A 20,331-nucleotide genomic window follows, 5' to 3' on the forward strand; every position below is an offset into this window, starting at 1 on the left:
ACCCTTATAGTAACTAATTTTAAAAAAATTTACTTCTTACAAGAATCGCGGTAGTTGATCTTAAAATTGCGTGAATGTGAATAACAATTATGGATTTTGAAATCACATGAATATGAAACTAGATATACGATTTTGAAAATGAGAAAATACAATCTGGGATATAGAATTCTTAAAATGTGCAAATACAAATCACGATTCATAATTTTTAGATCGCGTAAATACGAATCATGATGCATAATTTTAGATTGCATAAATAAGAATTATGATGCATAACTTTTAGAATGCGTGAATGCGAATCCCAATGCCTTATTTTAAAATCACGTATAAATACGAAGATCAATGCTTGATATTATAAACCGCATGAGCAAATCAACACATTGAATTTTAAACTTGCGTGAATACGAATCGCTACATAGGTTATTAAAAAGACGTAAATACGAATCACAATATCGGATTTCTAAATCTCGTAAATAAGAATCGCAACGTACAAAATTCAAATCGCGTGAATAAGAATTGCAACAAGCAAATATGAAAAGCTATGTTTGATTTTAAAATCGTGTGAATAAGAATCGAGATATTAGCAGATTCCAGGCTTGGGACCTCTAAAAGGCTTGTCAGAAGCAGCGTCGTTTGAACTACGAAAATCGGATCTATCTGGAGGGCGGTAAAAAATTCGGAAAATCTTATCTGCTGCGTGTAAAAGGAGAGAAAATAGGTAAAATAAGTAAAAATGAGAAAGGATTGGCAGCTATGTAGTTTGAATTTTCTGTTTCTCTTTGAAAATCGGTGAACTTTCTGAAAAAGCAGATAACTTGTTTAAAAAAATGAAATTTTTAGAAAATCTGAATTTTTGATAAAAAAGCTGAAATTTAAGAGATAAAAGTGAAAAAAGCGGAAATCCGCTAAAAAGCGGAAAAATCTCATCCCTGTCCTTTTAAAGTTGATTTTCAGGTGTAGACAACTAAAAAAATGCATTACAAGTAGTCAACAAAAAGTTTGTGTTAATTTTGTAGAAAAAAATGAATTTAATCCGTTAGAAGTCATATAAATCAGGGTTTTCTTCATAATGGTAACATAAAATCTGGGATATTTTAATATTATCGGCATAGGCAAGTTTCACAGACCAGCAGAAAATGACGCAAGAAGCGGGATAACATACAAACGAACAATGTACAACAACTCAGGTTTCACTAAAACATAAATAAAAAATAGGACTTTAATAAAACATAAAAAGGAGGGTAAGATTACCAGGTTACTTTAAGAATTTCAGACAATAAAAAAATCTATTTTATACATTTTTATGGGCAAAACTTTTTTTTGTTGCTACAAATGTAATAGAAAAAGGTTTTTAAATGGTAATATATTTTCACAAAAATTTAAATTTAAAAATGTCAACCACTTAAAACAAAAATCGATTTAAACAAAGAACTAAGTCGAACATAAATAAGAAGAAATTATAGAAAACTTTCTTACATCCTCATCTTCAGATGCCTTTTTCTCAGTTTTTTCCCCAATTGTTCGAACACCTCCACTGATGAAGTTAATGTGAGACATGCTGTTGGTAGCAGCTTTATGACCAAAACCTGGTCTTTCATCTTCTTCACTATCATCACTTGCAAATACGCCTTAAACATAAAGAAGCAATTATTTGAGAGCTAGTTTCAATCAAAAAGCGAATTAAAAAAAAAGGAACACCCTGAATAACTTTTGTTCCAGTGATCAGATCAACACATACTCTATCTATAATACATTAATGGAGTTGTCTTAAATATGCTAATAAATAAATGTGGGCGATATTTAAAGATACTATATCAGACACAAAAACATACAAATATTAAATATACATATATATTAAGTGAACCTACGGTACAGAAATTTCAACAAAATTTTAAGAAATGTAATTTTTATTAGCAAAATAAAATGTTTAACAAGGACAGCCTGGTTGGCAGGGTGCTTGATTGGTGCATGTTAAATCTGTCGGGTCACAAAGTCCTCTATGTTCCCTAACAAATTGGGAATACTGACTTGGAAATTGATCGTTCTCTGGTTTAGATCAAAATTACGATCTGTGGATGTATGAATGCGCCCGCCCTATAAATGGGTGTGGCAATTCTCGGCCATAGATGGCGCTACTGAAGAAAAAGAACAATCTCTCCCCTTGCCTCAACAGCCTACAGCAACAACAACAAAACATTTAACGAAATTGGAAAAGTAGTTCCTAAGAAATTTAATTTTATATATAGGACTTTTATAAAATCATATTTCTGTAGTATATGAAGATCTGATATGAAAAAGAAGTCATATATTTAAAATTAAATTTCTCAGGAACTTCATTAGATTTTCTTCAAATTTTGTATTTTTACCATACATAAAATAACATTATTTAAAAAGATATGATTTATTTTTTCTACTTTACTATTAAAATGATTTTTGAAAAAAAACTATTGCAGGGAGTCTTATAGTTTTGCATATTTTGAGCACCGGGAATCCAAATGCGTCGGGGACAAAGGTACATTTATTCTGAGAAAGCATGATTTTACGTCTGATATCATCAACATTAATTAATACAAATATTTAAACTATTAAGATTGAGTCCCAGTATAATAAGATCCGATCATTAGATCAAAAGTTATTTTGTGTAATCCAATTATTAAGTACTGCACAGTAAGAAAAGAAAAGAAAAAAACATATCCTCCTGAATAATTTGCTCTAATTCTCATTTTCACGTACTACCAATCTTAATGGTTCAAAAGAACGATCCTTTGTAACAAATCATCGAATTAATTTATGGAAAAAGTTACATAATCACACAAAAATATCCTTTCTCTAAATAACCATACCTTTAATTTTTGACCAGCTTGGCAATTCTTGAAGCCACTATTTGGAAAATATGATTTCAATAGTTTAATTAGGAGACTGTTCCGACATTAGGTCCCCCTTAATTTCACTTTTTTGCTTACGCTATGTCTGGAATTTCTTAAACAAATAATACATTTTAAAAAATTACAAATAATTAATAAATTTTCATATATCAAAAATTAATAGATTGATTTCTTACATAGTTTGAACCCCTTTTTTACAAAATCAAGAATACAAATTCATCTAAAAAAGGAAGTTTATGAGCCCGATTTTGCATCTTAATTTACAGTTATCATTAATTTATTAGCATATTTGAATTCAAGCCGTTTAAACATTAAGTTTAGCACTCACTAGGAGAAAATCTGATCATTAAAACAATACTTATTCAGATTGGCATGTGTTGATTTTACTGTACGCAAATGAGATTGCTGAGTATAATTCATTCATATGCTACTTTTTTGTTGAGAAGATGGCTCAACTATTTTAGAAAATTAAGCAAAGTTGTGGTTTGTTCAGTACATAAGCCTAATTGGAAACTGGGCTTAATCATTATATTCTAAGTTTAAAAATTAACTTTTTAATTGTTTTGAGAGAAAAAATATCAATAATAAAATTTACCCTTATTCTAATTTTTCTTAACCTAAATTAATTTAAAAAATAAAAAAAAAACTTGCTGTTGAACACTTAACCAATACAAAAGATCAGATTAGACAAATATCTTTTCTACTTATTAGAAACATTACAAAAGAAAAATATATATACATTTTGAAAAGATATTGACTTTTTAGTGTTGAAGAGTGACATTTTAGTGTTAAAGAGTCAAAAAATTTTATCAGCTTTTAAAACAATTAATTTAATTGTATAATGACGTGGTAGTAAATAATTAATGTAATATATCAAAAAATAACGGCTTTGATATTACTTCTTTTTTTTATATAAAAACTTAAATGTACAAATCTTAATATTAACTAACATTCCTTTTTTTTAGTTCAAACTTTTGGTCTTAAATTTAAAATGACATTTTGTAAAGAAAATTAAACTTTCAAACTTCACTTATTGTTATATAATTTGAGTGTATAATTACTAAAATATTTTTTTTAAATATTTATTTTTTATAATGCATTTTAAAAGCTGTACTTGCAAGAAAAAAATATAATATCATTCAGACTTTTTACACATTTAATATTTTTTACAGATTCTGAAAAAAATAGGTAAAGGAAAGAAAATTAAGATTAATTAATTTTCCTTATATCTTGATTTTTTCTGAAATTTGCTATTAAAATGCTTTTCATTTTCCACTGTAAAACCTTCAAAAACTACAGTTTAGCTATCTGTTTAATTTTAAACCAGTATGGTTGTTCATTGATAGTATAATCACCATTTTTTAGTAAAAATCACCATTATTTTTCCAACAATCATGTTCTGTGTAAACAGTATTACTTTTTTTAAAATTTATTTTATTATATATTTTGTCATATTTTAAACATAACTTTAAGAAAAAAATTTAAATTTTTTACTGCTTGAAAAATATTTCTAGTAAGCAACAATAAAATCAAATAGATAAATGTCTATAGAGAAACTTCAGAAAAATTTTATAACCACTTTAACATATTTTTGACTGTGACATATTTGGTCGAAAATCAATGGCAATTTAATCTGATGCTTGAGGATTATAGTCTTTAAAATAAGTTTTATAAATGCTATTGAAAACAATTGATGACTAACAATGAATGATCACTAAAATACAGATTTAGACAACATAAAAAATATCTATAAATTGCCCTAAAGATGCAAAAAATTTCCTTAAAATTATGAAAATTCCCTATTATTTAAGTGAAAATACTAAAATAGAATAATGGTTTCCTCTTTAAAATTTCCTTAATTCGTTTCAAAATATATAAAACAATGCAATGCATGTTCTAAATTCATAAGAGTTTAAAATAATCATATTATATGCTAAAATAACAAACAAAAATATATTTACTCCTTAACCTTTTCTTTTTGTGTATAAATTTTAATGAATAGAAAAACTGGAATATCAGAGATTATTGTATATATTGCAGTGTTCTCCCTGAGTGATTTTAGAAGAGCGCCCCGCATTACTGGTAAAAATAAGTGGCCATCCCTAAAGAACATTGCCTTTTTATTCATTTTCCATTAAAACAAAATTATTTCACGATTTAAATAATAATTACACACTGGTAAAATTATCCTTTTTATAGGTTTAATTCTGATAACTATTAGTTATTTATTTTTTCAAGATTATTCTCAACTGGTTAAATTTTTTAAAGTTTACTATTTCTGGGGAATATTGATGAATTTTTTAAGTGATTTTAAATTTTAAAATTATTTTTTAAGTGCCTTCTTTTTTTTTAAAAAAAAGGGGGCATCTTTAAATATTTGTTTTCTCAAAATTTTCAGTTGTTATAGAAAAAAGCTTTCAAATTGTTTACTAATAATCATTTCTTTTTTAGTTTACTTCTTTCGAAAAAAAATTATGCAGTGATTGTTATTTAGCATGACATTTTTTTTATAAACTATAAAATTTTCTCTTGTTTTGATGAGTGAGAATTACTATTCGAAATATACACATAAAATGGTATAAAAAGGTATTGAGGATGAAATTCAGTTATTACGTAATATTACACATTTTTACAGTGTTAAGTGAGTGCCCTTTCAAAACTCAAAGTGCCTTTTTCTGTCAGGAAGCGTCCTGCGCTTTTGTTATTCCTTGGGAGAACTCTGATATTGGGTTATTAAATGTTTATTGATATTTTGAAATGTAAATTATCCTCTCTTGCCTGAAAGCAAATTTTAATGCCTACAGAAGCTTCTTTCAACATCTACTGATATGATTGGTGCATACAGTCCAGCTTTTAGACACATCAATTTGAAATATTGTTGCCTCACCATACCTACAGTGGGTCAAAAATGCAGTCAAATGTTTTGATGTCTTAAAAAAGCAATAGATCCATTTTATAAACATTCAAAAACCAAATGCCATTCCACTAGAGGGCCAGCATAAAAAATATGTCTAATCTAAACGAAAATGAAACGGTTGTTGGCAAGGTTGTTTGTATCTGATCTCAATTAAACGGTTGTTGATATCTAATCTCAATGAAATGGCTGTTGGTATCTGATTTCCATGAAACGGCTGTTGGCATCTGATCTCGATGAAATGGTTGTCGGTATCTGATCTCAATGAAATGGTTGTTGGTATCTGATCTCAATGAAAGGGTTGTTGGTATCTGATCTCAATGAAAGGGTTGTTGGTATCTGATCTCAATGAAACGGTTTAAGGTATCTGATCTCAATGAAACGGTTGAAGACTGCCGCAGGGCACGGAATAAAAATGGTTGTTGAATGTTCCTCCAGTGAAATGACATTTGGTTTTTGAATGCTTATAAAATGGATCTATTGATTTTTTAAAACCTCAAAACGTTTGACTACATTTTTGACACACTGTACTAGAGACTTTGCCATAATTTGGAAGTTAGAGTTCTTCTCCATAACTTTGTTCTACTTAGCTGCACCACACTCTATTCTATCTTTCCCTTTTGCAACACTTGACTCTAATCGTCAATATAATTTATTGCATCACAATTTTAGTTCTTGTACACAAAAACTTAAAAGTACCTCAAAAACTTAAAAATTGCTCTAAAATACAAAATAATGACCCAATTATTTTTCTTAAAACTATCTAAGAAGTATTTTAAAGAATACCCTAAAATAGAAAAAATAATCAAAAATGCTAACGTCATCAAAAATGGACCCCAATGATGATCAAAACACCTCACAAGATTTTTCTACATTAGAAATTGTTAGTATTTATATAATAAATTGTTCAGAGATATCAATACACATTGGAAAATACCGATCCTCAGAATTACTGAATCCTTTTCCCCTAATAAGGGTCTTAATTACAAAATTAAAATTCTATTTTAAAAATGCGCTGTTTAAATAATTTGAAAAAATAACAAAAAGTTTTTCTTTTCACATGTACATATTTATCATGCAGATAAGATTATTCAGAATAACATTCAGCTAGTGGTCAGAAGTAGCTCGTTACAAGTAGCAAGACTATTGTAGTTTACTTTTTTTTGTAGTTAGTAGTATAATACACCACTTTTTAAGGTAGTGGAGCAATTCCTATGAATTAATTTTAACATTAGATTCATAAAGAAATGTGGTTTAGACACAATTCATTTTACTAAACTGATTGAAACAAATCTTACGTGTGACCGTCATTGGGCATAAGGAGAATGCAAAAATAAAAATTATGCCTAATACTTGAGTGCCGCAAGTTTTTTTTTTCATAAAGGTTGTTTCATTGTTTTCCAGAAATCTTATATTTAATGATGATAGCATTGAAATACCCTGTCCAGCGTATAGTACTTTTTTCAGTCTGGTTGAGAAATATGAAGATGGACATTTTTTTGTCACGTATAAAATAGGGTGAAGTAATTAAAGTACTACTACTACTCCTCTCGCTTGTAAACTTTGTCCTTTGAACAAAAAGCTATCATAGAAAGTCACCTGCTTCTAATTTGAATAGCCATATCTTAAAATGCAAATCTATGTATACTCGGGAAACATTAAAAGAACACTTACCTGTTATTTAAATAGGAAGGAAGATATTTTGCTTTGTAATTTTTGATGTACTTTATTTCTTAGAGAAAATAAAAGAGCATTTTACAATATCACAAATATTTGATAATTTTTTAGCAAAAATTAAGCATTCACTGTCGAGATAGACATAAAAAGTTATTGGTTAAAATCACACATTCGTAATAAAGTTGTTTAGAATAACAAACAGGCTCATGTAAACATGAATAAATATTTATAAATAATTCTTCATATTTCTTATTCAAAACCATTTCGAACATAGAGGTAAAGCTTCACTACTTTTAGTTCATCTCCTAAAAGTAGTGAAGTTGTGATTACATTTCCAAAGTAGTTTGTAGTCACTCACAATATTTGAAAAAATGAGTTGTAACTAATTACATTTATAATGAAGTAGGTGCAATTAATTACAAAAAATATGTAGTTTTTCGACCACTGCATTCAGCTAAATATAGAATGAAACAAGCATTACCAAGAATTATTAAGGGTGACCACTAACACTCAGAAAAGAAAAAGGTCATTTGGTGGGAAAGTTATTTTATAATCACCCTGGACATAAAAAGTATTATTCATCAACAAAAATACAGAAAATAAATAACCATACCATAAATTTGCTGCTTCTTCGTCAGCTTATGTCTTACACGATTAGGATTAAACTCATTTTCAAGATCCCAATCAGTAACCTCAAATTTCTCAATACCATCCGTCATGACTAATAAATATAAATGAACCCTAAAAAAACATGAAGAAAAGTCATTTATAACAAACTTACGCATGAGGCAAGTTACTGTAAAAAAAAAAAATACAAGCAATAGACACAATTAGAAAATGTTGAAAAAAAAAATCTTATTGCCTATAAGTTGATCAAAATTTTATACACTAACCACGCTTCTTGCTAATTATAATTTTGAAAGGAAAATATTATTTAAGAACAATTCATAAAATCTAACACAATTAAAATTCCCTTATGTACTCATTCATTGAGGTAGAAAAAAATGTATACTTCAGGCTACTGCAACCAACTGACAACTGCACAGGGGCATGTGAATCTAGTGAGCCCAGAAAATTATTGATAAAACAGAGTATATCACCATTCCAAATTTGAAAATCTTAATTTTTCTCCCTCTTAAAAATATTAATATTTAAAAATTTCATGAAATTTTTCTTTGAGACATTAAAGTTAACACAGAATGTAGAAATTTCATAGCTCTTTTGTTTTTGAAGAATACAAACTTTTTATTCTTCCTTTTACTTTTTTCTAACTAGTTTAACTAGTCTAAGCTTTTTCCTTTTCTATGATCATCAATTTCTTGCTGCGAAGTTAATATGAAAACCAGGGACGTAGGTAAGGGAGGGGTTTAGGGTTTTCAAACACTCCCCCCCCTCATTGTAAATGGCAATATTTTCTCAAACTATTCATTTTTTTAAAAGTTCAAAAAAAAAATTCTGATTTTATTAAGTAAACATTAAAACTTAAAAAATCATTTTACGACGTTGATATGAGGCTCTTCCTTGTTCAAAAATGTAAAATATTGCTTCTTTCCTCACAAGGAAGCAATACTCTAAACGATACCCATGTATCTCCTTGTCATTTCCTTACTAATAAGTTAGCCGATTCTTCTTTACAATAAGGAAATGTTCACAGCTTCAAATTACCCTGCTCTATCTTTATCTATAGGGAATCATTTTTAAGGGACAATGTTGCATATCTATAGTATGTAGGAAAAGATAAACTTGTTTGTTTGAATCTGTTTATAAATGCTTCACAAGGAAGTTTTCCTAGAATTTTGAGACTGCCTTTTTAAGAAATGATGTAACCAGTGGAGATAGGGTGTTCTAGGAGTAATTCTAACTTATAGGTAAGTTCAAAAAGAGAGTGACACTCAAATCAAACACTTTCTTGGTATTTCAGTCAGGAAACTTTTACTATGATGAGCTGGATCAGATTTGAAGTGCCAATATATTTCATAAATTAGTTCTCTCCATGGTTTTTATAACCGTACATTGTTATATTTATTAAAAAATAACTACTATAAAAAATAAAAATATATTAAATATTACAAAAGTAATAACTCTAAACATATAACTGTTTAGGAAAATGAAACAAATTTGTTTTTAATCAACAAAGTATACACAATAAACAATAATTAATAAAAGTTGCAGGTTGACAATTGATAATTTTAATCTGCTTTAATTTAAATACTTTAATGTAATATATAACATAAAATTAAAATATTTAAGTTTTTAAAATAATTAAAAACTAACTTATTTAATACTTCAAATGAAATAAGTTATTTTAAAGTCAGTAATATTTTCATTGAAATTGGGTTGCAAAGAAATTTTACTTTAAGATAAAGTTAAAAAGTAAGGTGTTTTTTCGTATATAGATCCAGCTTTACATTTCAAGCTTTTAAATCTGAGATTAAACATCGGCAATTACTCAAAAGTTTTCAATTGAAAAAGCATACGTAATGACTATAAAAAGAAATTTAATTCTTCGCAAATGATAGTTCCTTTTTTGAATATTTAATACTGAAAAGTTATTATTTATCAATAGTGTCTTTTCTGGATTTATGTATTTTGGATAAATTAAATATTTAATTAAAAAAAAAGAGAGAGAGAGCACTATGAAAATCTGAAACCCACAGTATATTATATTCTCCTCTTTAAAATTCTCATAAAACTTTCATACTCCTACATCTATATTTCAAAAATCATAATTTGACTAAAAGTACAGACTATCACAAGAGATGAAGGTGGCTATTCTGCTCTAAACGCAAATGTTATTTGCTACCTCAATGAAAAACAACTAAATAGAGTTAAATTTTTAAGTGTTAAAATAATGGAGAAAGCAAACATAACGAAAGGGAAAATTAGTTAATATTGCATACTTAATGGTCGTGGGACATGTATTTATCTGAAAAAGGTAAACCATGCAACAGACAAAATGATTTTACTAAATAACAACTATATTTTAATGAAGAAAATCTAAGTTTAAATTAACATCATAAAATTGTATTTTGCGATATTTAATAATTTTGTGATATTTCACATTTAATGTTTATTCTTTACTTCATATAAGAAGTTAGTTTTTGATATTTGTTTTTACACCATACACAATTGAAATTAAATATTTGTAACTAATAAAAAAAATTAAAAAGTATTTTTCATACAAATTTTCATTAAAAATATTATCAGACATTAGAAAAGTTTTTTATTCTCTTTCATAATTACTTTAAAAGTTACTCCTTTATTATTAAGAACATTTTTATTAAATCGAAAATATTATTAAAATGAAAGAAATTGTAAATAACTTAGGGATTTAGACCTTAACTTTCCAGGATTCAACAGAAAATACTCAGTGAATTTAGTATAGTTAAAGATGTAGTTTATTTATGCCACACTAGAGCTGCACAATGAGCTATTGGCGACGGTCTGTGAAACATCCCTGAGAATGAACTGAAGACATACCATCACAATTTTGATCCTCTGCAGAGGGGATGGCACCCCCCTTCGGTAGCTCAAAGACCTGCGTGCAAAGTCGAGCACTTTACGGTAGAACAGTTTAACGAGGACCAATACCGCACGCCCTCGGTCCCTTCGTTGATTGACCCAAGTGGTCACCCAGCCACACACTGACCACAGTCAGTGATGCTTGACTTCGCTGTTCTACTGGGAACTGTGTCTTAACGATCAGTCCACTGCAGGACATAGTTAAAAATGGATTGATTCTAATAATATCCAAGAGGAAGGGGGTCAAATTATTGTTAAAAAAATGTTACTGAACTAGAACAAAAAAAAGTGTAAATTGGATTTTTTTTTGGAGGAATTATGGTTAAAGTAAAGCTTATGCCCATAAATTCGAGTCAAAAGACTTACAATAGTAAAATTTTCGGTAGTAAAATTTTTAACAAGGCATCCAAGCACTGATTAGAACATATATTAGCTTCATCTTCTGTTTAATTTAAAACAGAAAACTAACAAATGTCATTAAAAGTAATATAGAAAACTGACTATACATTTTAATGCGCTACTGCGTTTAATTCAGTTTTGTGGAAATAAGTAATTTCCAGTTATAAATTTTATTGTTTTAGTCTTTTGCAGATTCGTCTCCAGGGAATTGAAGGGAAGTCAAGTAATAATCAATGTGACGTAAGACATTGTGTTCTATAAAAGAACGAACAATTCTTTTCATGATGGATGAACAGCCCGCCCTCCTTTTTAGGCCTGATGTCCGTCATAGGATTGAGATTGTGGATGATGATTCTTTATATATTTGATCAACATTACGATTTTTAGATTTAAGTTAAACATTTAAAGTAATAATAAATGTGTTCTCCAGTTTACTTGTGTAATCATCTTTTTTTAGCGTACTCTGCTTTGTGAGTTAAATCCACAAGTTTAACCCCACCCCAATAGGGTCATCCGGGGAATCAGTATAATACGAATAAATTGTGATAAACAAAGGAGACCTTCAAATGAAGCCATGCCGAGATTGACCCTGGGTTGCATGGGTGTAAATGTAAAGATGCGCTGCCTACAGAGCTCCATGCTACAACAGAAGAAACTTCCGTAATAAAAATACACAGGTTGCATGTCCTATGTATATTTATATATATATGGCATTATATATATATGGCATTATATATATATTTATATATACAGTGAAACCTCCTGTTATGGACACTCCTGCAAAACGGACGCCTCTCAATACGGACATATTTTTAATTCCCCGGGAATCTTCTATGAATAAACCATTACGTACATTCTCCGCAAAGCGGACACTCCCGTAACCGGACGCGGACAGTCATTTTGATCCTGAAACGTTGTTTTTTATCTCTACAAACCGGACACTACTTTTTCTAAATAAATTGCAAGATAAAAAAATTCAACTTTTCACCATTTTTAAAGCATGTAAATAAAACTTTTTGCCTTATCCATAACTAAAAATATTGTTAAGCTATTTCAAAACCGAAAAATCAATCTTTCTCCTGTCACCTTGCCTTATCTTTGTAAAGAAAGGAGAGAAAATGGTACTGCACTCCTGAAATAATTCTGACATCGGCATCTTTTGATCTTTTCATCTGGACCACACAGGTTATGAGACCCCTCAAGTCGAAATGACTTCTCTCAATGCTTCTTCCTCATTGAAAATTTCTTTAATTTTCTTATCAATTTGAAGACTGTATTTAACACAACTGGGGTAAAAAAAAGAGAACAGAAGTATAATCTTTGAGGTGTTTATATAAATGAAACATTTATTCAGACACTTGATAGCTGATCAATTGTGAATAATCATCTCCATTGGTCCTCATGACTTACAGGTATGCATTACTTTTTCTGGGAATCATGGGAGGTTTATTTTCCAAGAAGGTATTAACCATGTTCCCTATCAAATAATAAGTAGGTGTAAGGGGATGTGAACCTAATAATTGAAACGGACTGAGGACAGTACGCTCCTATTTGGCATCATATGTCTAACTTGAGTATCTATGCTAGTAGGAAAATTATATTTATTTATCTGTAGCTACATCCAGAATTATGTATTTATATCAAACTTCTTTATATATTCTGTTTTATCTTTCTTATTGTTTAAATAAATATTCTTGTAGATATTTACAGTATCCTTGTAGATATTATTTAATTATTTCTACATCTTTGAGAATATTCTAAAAACAATTTACGGTGTTAAATTTCGTTATTATGGTACCCTTCCCGTAAACGGACAACTCTCATAAACGGACAAATTTTTTGGTCCCATGAATGTCCGCTTAACGGAGGTTTCACTGTACATACATACATATATATATATAAACTCAGTGGCGCGACAGCCCATAGAGGGCCAAGGCCTACTGTGCCCATCTCAGTTTTCTTGACCTTGGGCTCTGGGGTGCAGGAGCAGATGTTCCGGTCAGGTGGTCTGCCGAACGCGGAACCCCCAGTGTTTAGTTCCCAAGCATGCTTGGTACTCATTTATCGACCCACTGAAGGGATGAAAGGCTGAGTCAACCCTGCCCGGCCCGAGGATCGAACCAGGGACCTGTGGCACGACAGCGCGAAGCGCTACCGCTCAGCCACCGGGCGTCACATATATATATATATAAATATATATATATATTTATATATACATACATACATATATATACATATATATATATTTATATATACATACATACATATATATACATATATATATATTTATATATACATACATACATATATATATATTTATATATACATACATACATATGTATGTATATGTATATATATATATATATATATATATATATATATATATATATATATATATATATATATATATATATATACATACACATAAATCTTACATCCAGCCTGTTTTGCTTTCCTATAAAGATGTGAAAATCCATAAAGGGAAGTATTCTCAGGGTCAATATCTTTTGATTTGGAAATGTTGCACATTTATGAGACTACCTCCACACAGAGAGCATGAGGCAGAGGCTGCTATTTTGATGCAGCTGGAGGTTATGATGAACTGTCGAAATTCGAAAGCAGGCAAAACATATCTTCCTTGGTAAATTTAAGGAAATTCTGTCTTTATTTTGAAGAATATGCTTTTAGCTTTTTCAGGCAGCAATATTACTATGATGAAGTTTTCTTGAGGTTTTAAATTTTATTTTGATAAGTACTTTATGATTTCTTATGGGGAGAAATAGAATGGTACAGTGACAAACACAGAGCTGATTTAGCTAATGAATAGCTGCTTCTTTATTACCAGGAATCCCGACATGGCCAGGGATTCAATGGAAAACAATATTTTTTTCCATTTCAATAAGATTGTAAAACAATTCATTAATTTCCAAACATTAATTCAAGCAATAATTGCAAATAAAGTTGCTTCTTTACAAATAATATTTCGTGAAAAGAAGAAAGCTTCTTATTTACCAAGACTTGAATAGCAGCTTGGAAATCAATGAGGAACATGAATTTTTTCTTTCATAAAATTTTTAAAGTCGCAACACAAAAGCAATGCAAAGAGCAGAATGATATGGTAACTATCCTACAGCTTGTAAACCTGATCATTTGAGAATTATATGTATTATAACATTGATTAATACAATTTAAATTATAACATTTTTAAATTCTTAAATAAGATAAACACAGTGGAATTTTGCCAATGTATTACAAAATTTAAGCAAACGACATTATATTTTATTGTTATAACTATTATTTATTTCAATTATCTTACCCAAAAACAATATTAATGTTTATTTATTTATTTTTCATGAAGCAGCACAGCCAGCCAATTACGCTTTAAATTACCCATTTCTGTCCGAAAATCTACAAAGATTATACCGCTTCTGCTTACCAATCAGAACGTCTTCAAGAAGCCGGCCAGGTGGCCGAGCGGTTAACGTGCCTAGTTGGTCTGACTGCGAAGCCAATGGCTGATTTTAAATCTCGCTCTGCTGGACCCCTAAAGAAGCCGAATGAAGTTAAATATATCTTTTTTAAACTGTTAGCTAAAGTTTAAAGATTAATTTAAAGATCATGTGCAAACTATCAAAATATTTAGGATTCTTAAACAGCTCCAAAATTTTTCTGAATCCTAATAAATACACCAATTGTGTTGAGACAATGCTTTAAAAAAAAAATTTTTTTTAATGCATAAAACGGCACCTTTGCCAGTATTATTAACTTGTCACAAAATTAACCTCATGAGAAACAATTATTAATTGATAAATTATCTGTATTAATACTATTGAGTATGTTAGATAATTTTACACTGTTTAATTAAGGTGAATCGGAATATGCATTAAAAGTTAGTTTCCGCAAGCTTCACATTTAACTTATAAAATATTGTCTATAGTCACATTTAACTAGGGAAAACCTGTAACCTCGCGCTTTCGAACTCATTTTCCCTCCCAACTATCGGATATTTTTCACCAAACAATTTGCTGGTGAAAGCTATTCAACGTTCAAATAGAATTTGTTTAATGTTTGGATTAAATTAGATTGCTGATTTCAAAGTTAATTTTTACCCAGATATTTCATGATTTCTTATAAACACTAACCTAGATCAGTTGTGAATATATTTCACAGATAGATTTTTTTCTCAGAAATTCATTGTTTCATATAATCGAATAAATAAATTAGTTTCTTGCACAGCTTATTTCGGAATAAAACGGGAACATTTTTTGTTCCGAATTTTTGTGTATTCTTAGCCATGTACGTTTAGTATAATTATCACCTCATTTTTATTATAAATTTTATTTTACCAACTTTAAAATATTTTCTAAATATTTAGTTAAAAAATGCTGCGTATTTTAAAAAGAAAAGAAAAAAAAACACAGTTTTTTTTTTAAAAAATCTTGCAATTTTTTCCCTTAAAAAAAATTGGTGTGTTATAAATGAGATTGGTACATAATAAATAAACTATAATAACTGTATCGTATCGTATCAAATAACTATTAATAGCTATATCGTATATAATATAAATAAGAATTATTGTATGCGTATTTTTCATCCTCTGTACAGTTTTCTGTAATAAATTTGAAAGAACGGAAGTTTTTTCAACATAGTCGTTTTTGAAATTATTATTAAGTTACTGATAACTTCAGATGCTTAAGAAACATATTTTCATTTCTTTTCATTGTTTTTCTGTTGACCTTGCGAATCTTGCAAATAGAAAATTTTCATTTAAATATTACAAGACAAAAAAGACATTTTATTTTTACTCTTATATCTATAAAATCGAAATAATAAACTGGTTAATTTGTTTTTTAAAAAATTATTTGATATTTTAGGAACGAAATTTCTTACCATTAACATTTAAAAATCTAAAAAATCACTATTCTAAGTTTTTTTGTGAGAAATTGCATTAAAAAAATGCTTGAATAAGAAAAACTTTTTAGTTATTTCTTGTTCTGTTGTTTGACATTTGACCTTTTAAAAATACTTACTTTTAATAAAATACACTGGTGTGCAAAACTTAAGCAACAAGTGCGGTTTTTGTCATAACTAGGACTGGGCGATATTAGAAATTATATATCGTGATGCATCGTCAGTTTTGCATCGCTATATAGCGATGTATCGCGATATAGTATTTTTGAATTTCATTTACTTGTAAGGCACAGAAAGTCAGATTTCTATCAAAACTTGTTACTCAGATTAATTTAAATCAATTTATAAATTTTAAGATATATATGTTTTGCTTAAGAAAGATATTAAATAAATTGACTACAATGTACAAATCTTACTTAAAATATTTATTGAAATGTTTGTTTAGAAATTCATAATACGCGTAAAACAAAGTGTTAAAAACTTTCTTTAAAGCGTTTTTTACAAATTAATATTTTCTTGTACTATTATGCATAAATAATTACATAATTATTAAGTTCGATCGTAATGTTCAATTTCTAAATGAAACGTTAAAAATTATTTGTATGTTTAAAACAAAGTGCTAAATAAATTTTAGAAAAAAAAAACGCTTCTAAAACACTATTTCTTATTATTATCATTTCAGTTATTATAGTCCTATTATAGTTCATTTACGTCACACTAGCGCTGCACAATGGGCTATTGGCGACGGTCTGGGAAACATCCCTGAGAATGATCCGAAGACATGGCATCACAATTGTGATCCTCTGCAGAAGGGATGGCATCCCAGCTTCGGTAGCTCGACGACCTGCACGCGAAGTCGAGCACTTTACGGTAGAACAGTTTAACGAGGACCGCACACCCTCGGTCCCTACGCAGACTGATCCACGTGGTCACTCACCCGCACACTGACCGCAGCCAGTGATGCTTGACTTCGTTGATCTGCAGGGAACCGTGTCTTAACGATCAGTCCGCTGCGGGACCTTATCATTTCAGATAAATAATTAAATTAAATTAAATAATGACCGAATTATGAACGAAAAACAAAGTAAGATTTAATTTCTTAAAAATAAAAAAATTTTGATATTCGATAATATATTTAGCTAATTAACAAATAATATGAAAAGAATATTTTTTTAAAAAAATTATTATACTCTCTAATAAAACGAAGTGCTAAGTGATTTAAAAAAATGAATAAAATACGCAAACTTTTCAAATTTTTTTGTATAAACAAAGTTGATTGACTTATGTCCAAATCCAAATGACAAAAATAAATTTTGTTTTAACTTTATTTCTAAAAATAAAAACAACAAAATTTATAAGTTTAAAATCAGTAATAAAAACTCATTAAATTATTAGAAGTTTCATCCAAAAAGTTTTTAATAAAATAAAAGAAAGTAAAAAAATAACCTAACAAATTCAATTGTTTATGGGCGCCTAAATTAGATTGCCGTTAATTTTCACATTTAAAAATAAAACGAAGTTTTTTTTAAAAAAAAACTTATCTAATTGATGAAGAAACTCTTCTTTATATATTCTTTTCAATAATAGATTGCCTTCAGAACAAGGTAACATCGGCGATCACGAAGTTAGTCCCACTGAAAATAATCTACAAGAAAAGTCGCGACAAAGAAAAAAAAAGCTAAGAGGTGTGAAAAGGAACATGCGATATAACGATATGCGTTCTCAAAACTCTGATTCTGATTCTACAGCTCACTAATCAAGGCCATTTCAACATAACGAAACGAACATCGTCTTCTACAGCGCGAGTCGATATCGGAACGTAAGAGAAGAGTCTTATATCGCTATATCGTGACCTAACACCATTGCGTGTCTTATATCGCTATATCGTTTTGCGCTCGTTGTCTTTACTCGACGGTTTAAATCAGATTTCTGATGCATCGCCTTGAATGAAAGTCGCTGTATCGTCTTGCCGATATATGCGTTAAATCGATATGTCTCGATGCATCGATTTATAGCCCAGTCCTAGTCATAACTCTACAAGAAATCATCCGATTGACATGAAATTTGAATATGATGTACATTATTTTGTACTTAAACGATGGTAAAAGAATAATGGCGCAGAAATGAATATAAAGCTTAAAGTAGGGTATGGAACAAAAAAAGGATTTTTTTGACCTATAGTGGCGTTACACATGATTGCCTGAAGAAGCTTAAGCACAACTGGCAGATGTTCCCTAGTATGGGATATGCCCTCCCCTTACTGTAATTGTTGATTAGCATCGTCTCTCCATGCTGAGCACCAGATTATCTAAGAGATCTTGGGGTAAACGTCTCCATTCCTCCTTTAACGCATTTTTCAGCTGATGGGTGTTACCAGGAGGATACTGTCGCGTCGCAAGACGTCTCCCTAATGCATCCCACACATGTTCTATGGGATTTAGATCTGGAGAGTAAGCTGGCCAATCCCTTCGTGTGATATCTTCACTTTCCAGTAGCTCTTGAACATTAGCAGTACGGTGTGGCCGGGCATTGCCATCCATAAAAATGAAGTCTGGTCCAATGGCCCCTCGGAACAGACGCAAATGGGGTAGGATTACCTCATTGCAGTAGCGGTCTTCAGTTACAGAACATTGGTCGAAGATCTGAAGCTCAGTCCACCCGTTCAACATAATGCCTCCCCAAACGACGACTCCAGGACCACCGTAACGATCTCTTTCCGCGATGTTATTGGGATGAAATCGAGCTCCAACCTCTCTCCAGATCAACTGACGTTGAGAATCGCTTGTAGCACTAAAGTGACTCTCATCTGTGAAGAGGACGCGACTCCATTGATGAGGTGTCCAGGTTTCGTGTTCTCTACACTACTCTAAACGGTGCTGCCGATGACTAACTTTTAAAGGTATGCAGCGTTCAGGACGTCTAGCAAATAAGCCACCTTTTTGGAGGCGTCTGGCCACTGCAAATCTTGATACTTGTCGTCCTGTGGCTGTGCACAGTTGCTGAGATATGGCGCTCGCTGACTGAAAACGGTTTCTTTTCGCCTGGAGGACAATGTAACGATCATCTCTTGGTGTCGTTTTCCTCGGACGGCCACCACTAACCTTCCGAACAGCTGTACCAGTAGTTTTAAAGGCATTCCAAGCATGAGAAACAACACTTTTGTTGATCCCTAACTCTTCGGCGACACTGTTCACAGTACGCCCCTCCTCAAGCTTCCCAATCATTCTTCCTCGAGTAAAGTCATCTAAATGACTTCTTGAACACATGTTTCACAAAACAAATCACTTGCACTTGCAGCGAATGTCTTTAACTACGGTGCTCTTCATCCTTTTATCACAGCTTTAACCTGCGCACGCCGACCCACAAGGTTTACGTACACTTACATCACCTACGACGTTTTATTTCTAAAATTTACATACAAATAATCTTTCTACTAAATTACGTGCATATTATACTGCAATTTCATGGCTATCTTATACTCTGTTGGGGAGCTGTGGCCGAAAAACCACTTGCCGCTTAAGTTTTGCACACCAGTGTAGTAAATTACAAATTTCAGGAATGGAGCAAAAGCCATTTTTACTAGGGAGCATGACGATCCTTATGCTCTCCGGGACCGCGTCAATAAAGAATTGGACTCTCTTGAGGCAGATGGAATAATATCCTCAGTGCCTGCGAGTGATTGTGGGTCACCATTGGTTGTCATTCCAAAACCAAACAGTGGCGTTCGATTATGTGTTGATTCCAAATGTGGAGTCAATGAACGATTAATTCAATCAAATCATCCAGTAAGAAGGATAGATGATGTGCTTCATAGTCTTCGAAATTCAAGATATTTTTGTAAACTTGATTTATTTAAAGCCTACCTACATTTAAAAGTTGATGAAGATAGTAGCATGATACAGACCATTTCAACACATCGTGGTACGTATCGCATGCATAGGCTTAGTTTTGGAATCAAGACAGCACCATCAGAATTCAATCGCATTCTTTCTCAAATTCTCAAAGGGTTACCAAGAACAGAATCTT

At 30.5% G+C, this 20,331-nt stretch overlaps 1 protein-coding gene across 2 annotated transcripts in view; it reads right to left on the reverse strand.

Moving 5' to 3' along the window:
- sip1 (septin interacting protein 1) overlaps positions 1 to 14,845 on the reverse strand; it is a 50,513-nt gene extending 35,668 nt beyond the window's left edge. Inside the window, exons 1-3 of one of the 2 annotated variants that reach the window (XM_043038805.3) lie at positions 14,711 to 14,845; positions 8,087 to 8,214; positions 1,474 to 1,625 (exon numbers count right to left, since the gene is read on the reverse strand). In XM_043038805.3, the coding sequence (XP_042894739.2) occupies positions 1,474 to 1,625; positions 8,087 to 8,192 (258 nt within the window). In that variant the 5' untranslated portion in view covers positions 8,193 to 8,214; positions 14,711 to 14,845. Of the gene's footprint in view, positions 1 to 1,473; positions 1,626 to 8,086; positions 8,215 to 14,406 lie in introns of both variants that reach the window. The other variant, XM_043038804.3, reaches the window with a different exon arrangement.
- Positions 14,846 to 20,331: the final 5,486 nt, after the last annotated feature.

The sequence above is a fragment of the Parasteatoda tepidariorum genome, chromosome 10, assembly GCF_982258835.1.
Source record: "Parasteatoda tepidariorum strain Cologne lab strain chromosome 10, Ptep-v5.0, whole genome shotgun sequence".
NCBI lineage: Eukaryota > Metazoa > Arthropoda > Arachnida > Araneae > Theridiidae > Parasteatoda > Parasteatoda tepidariorum.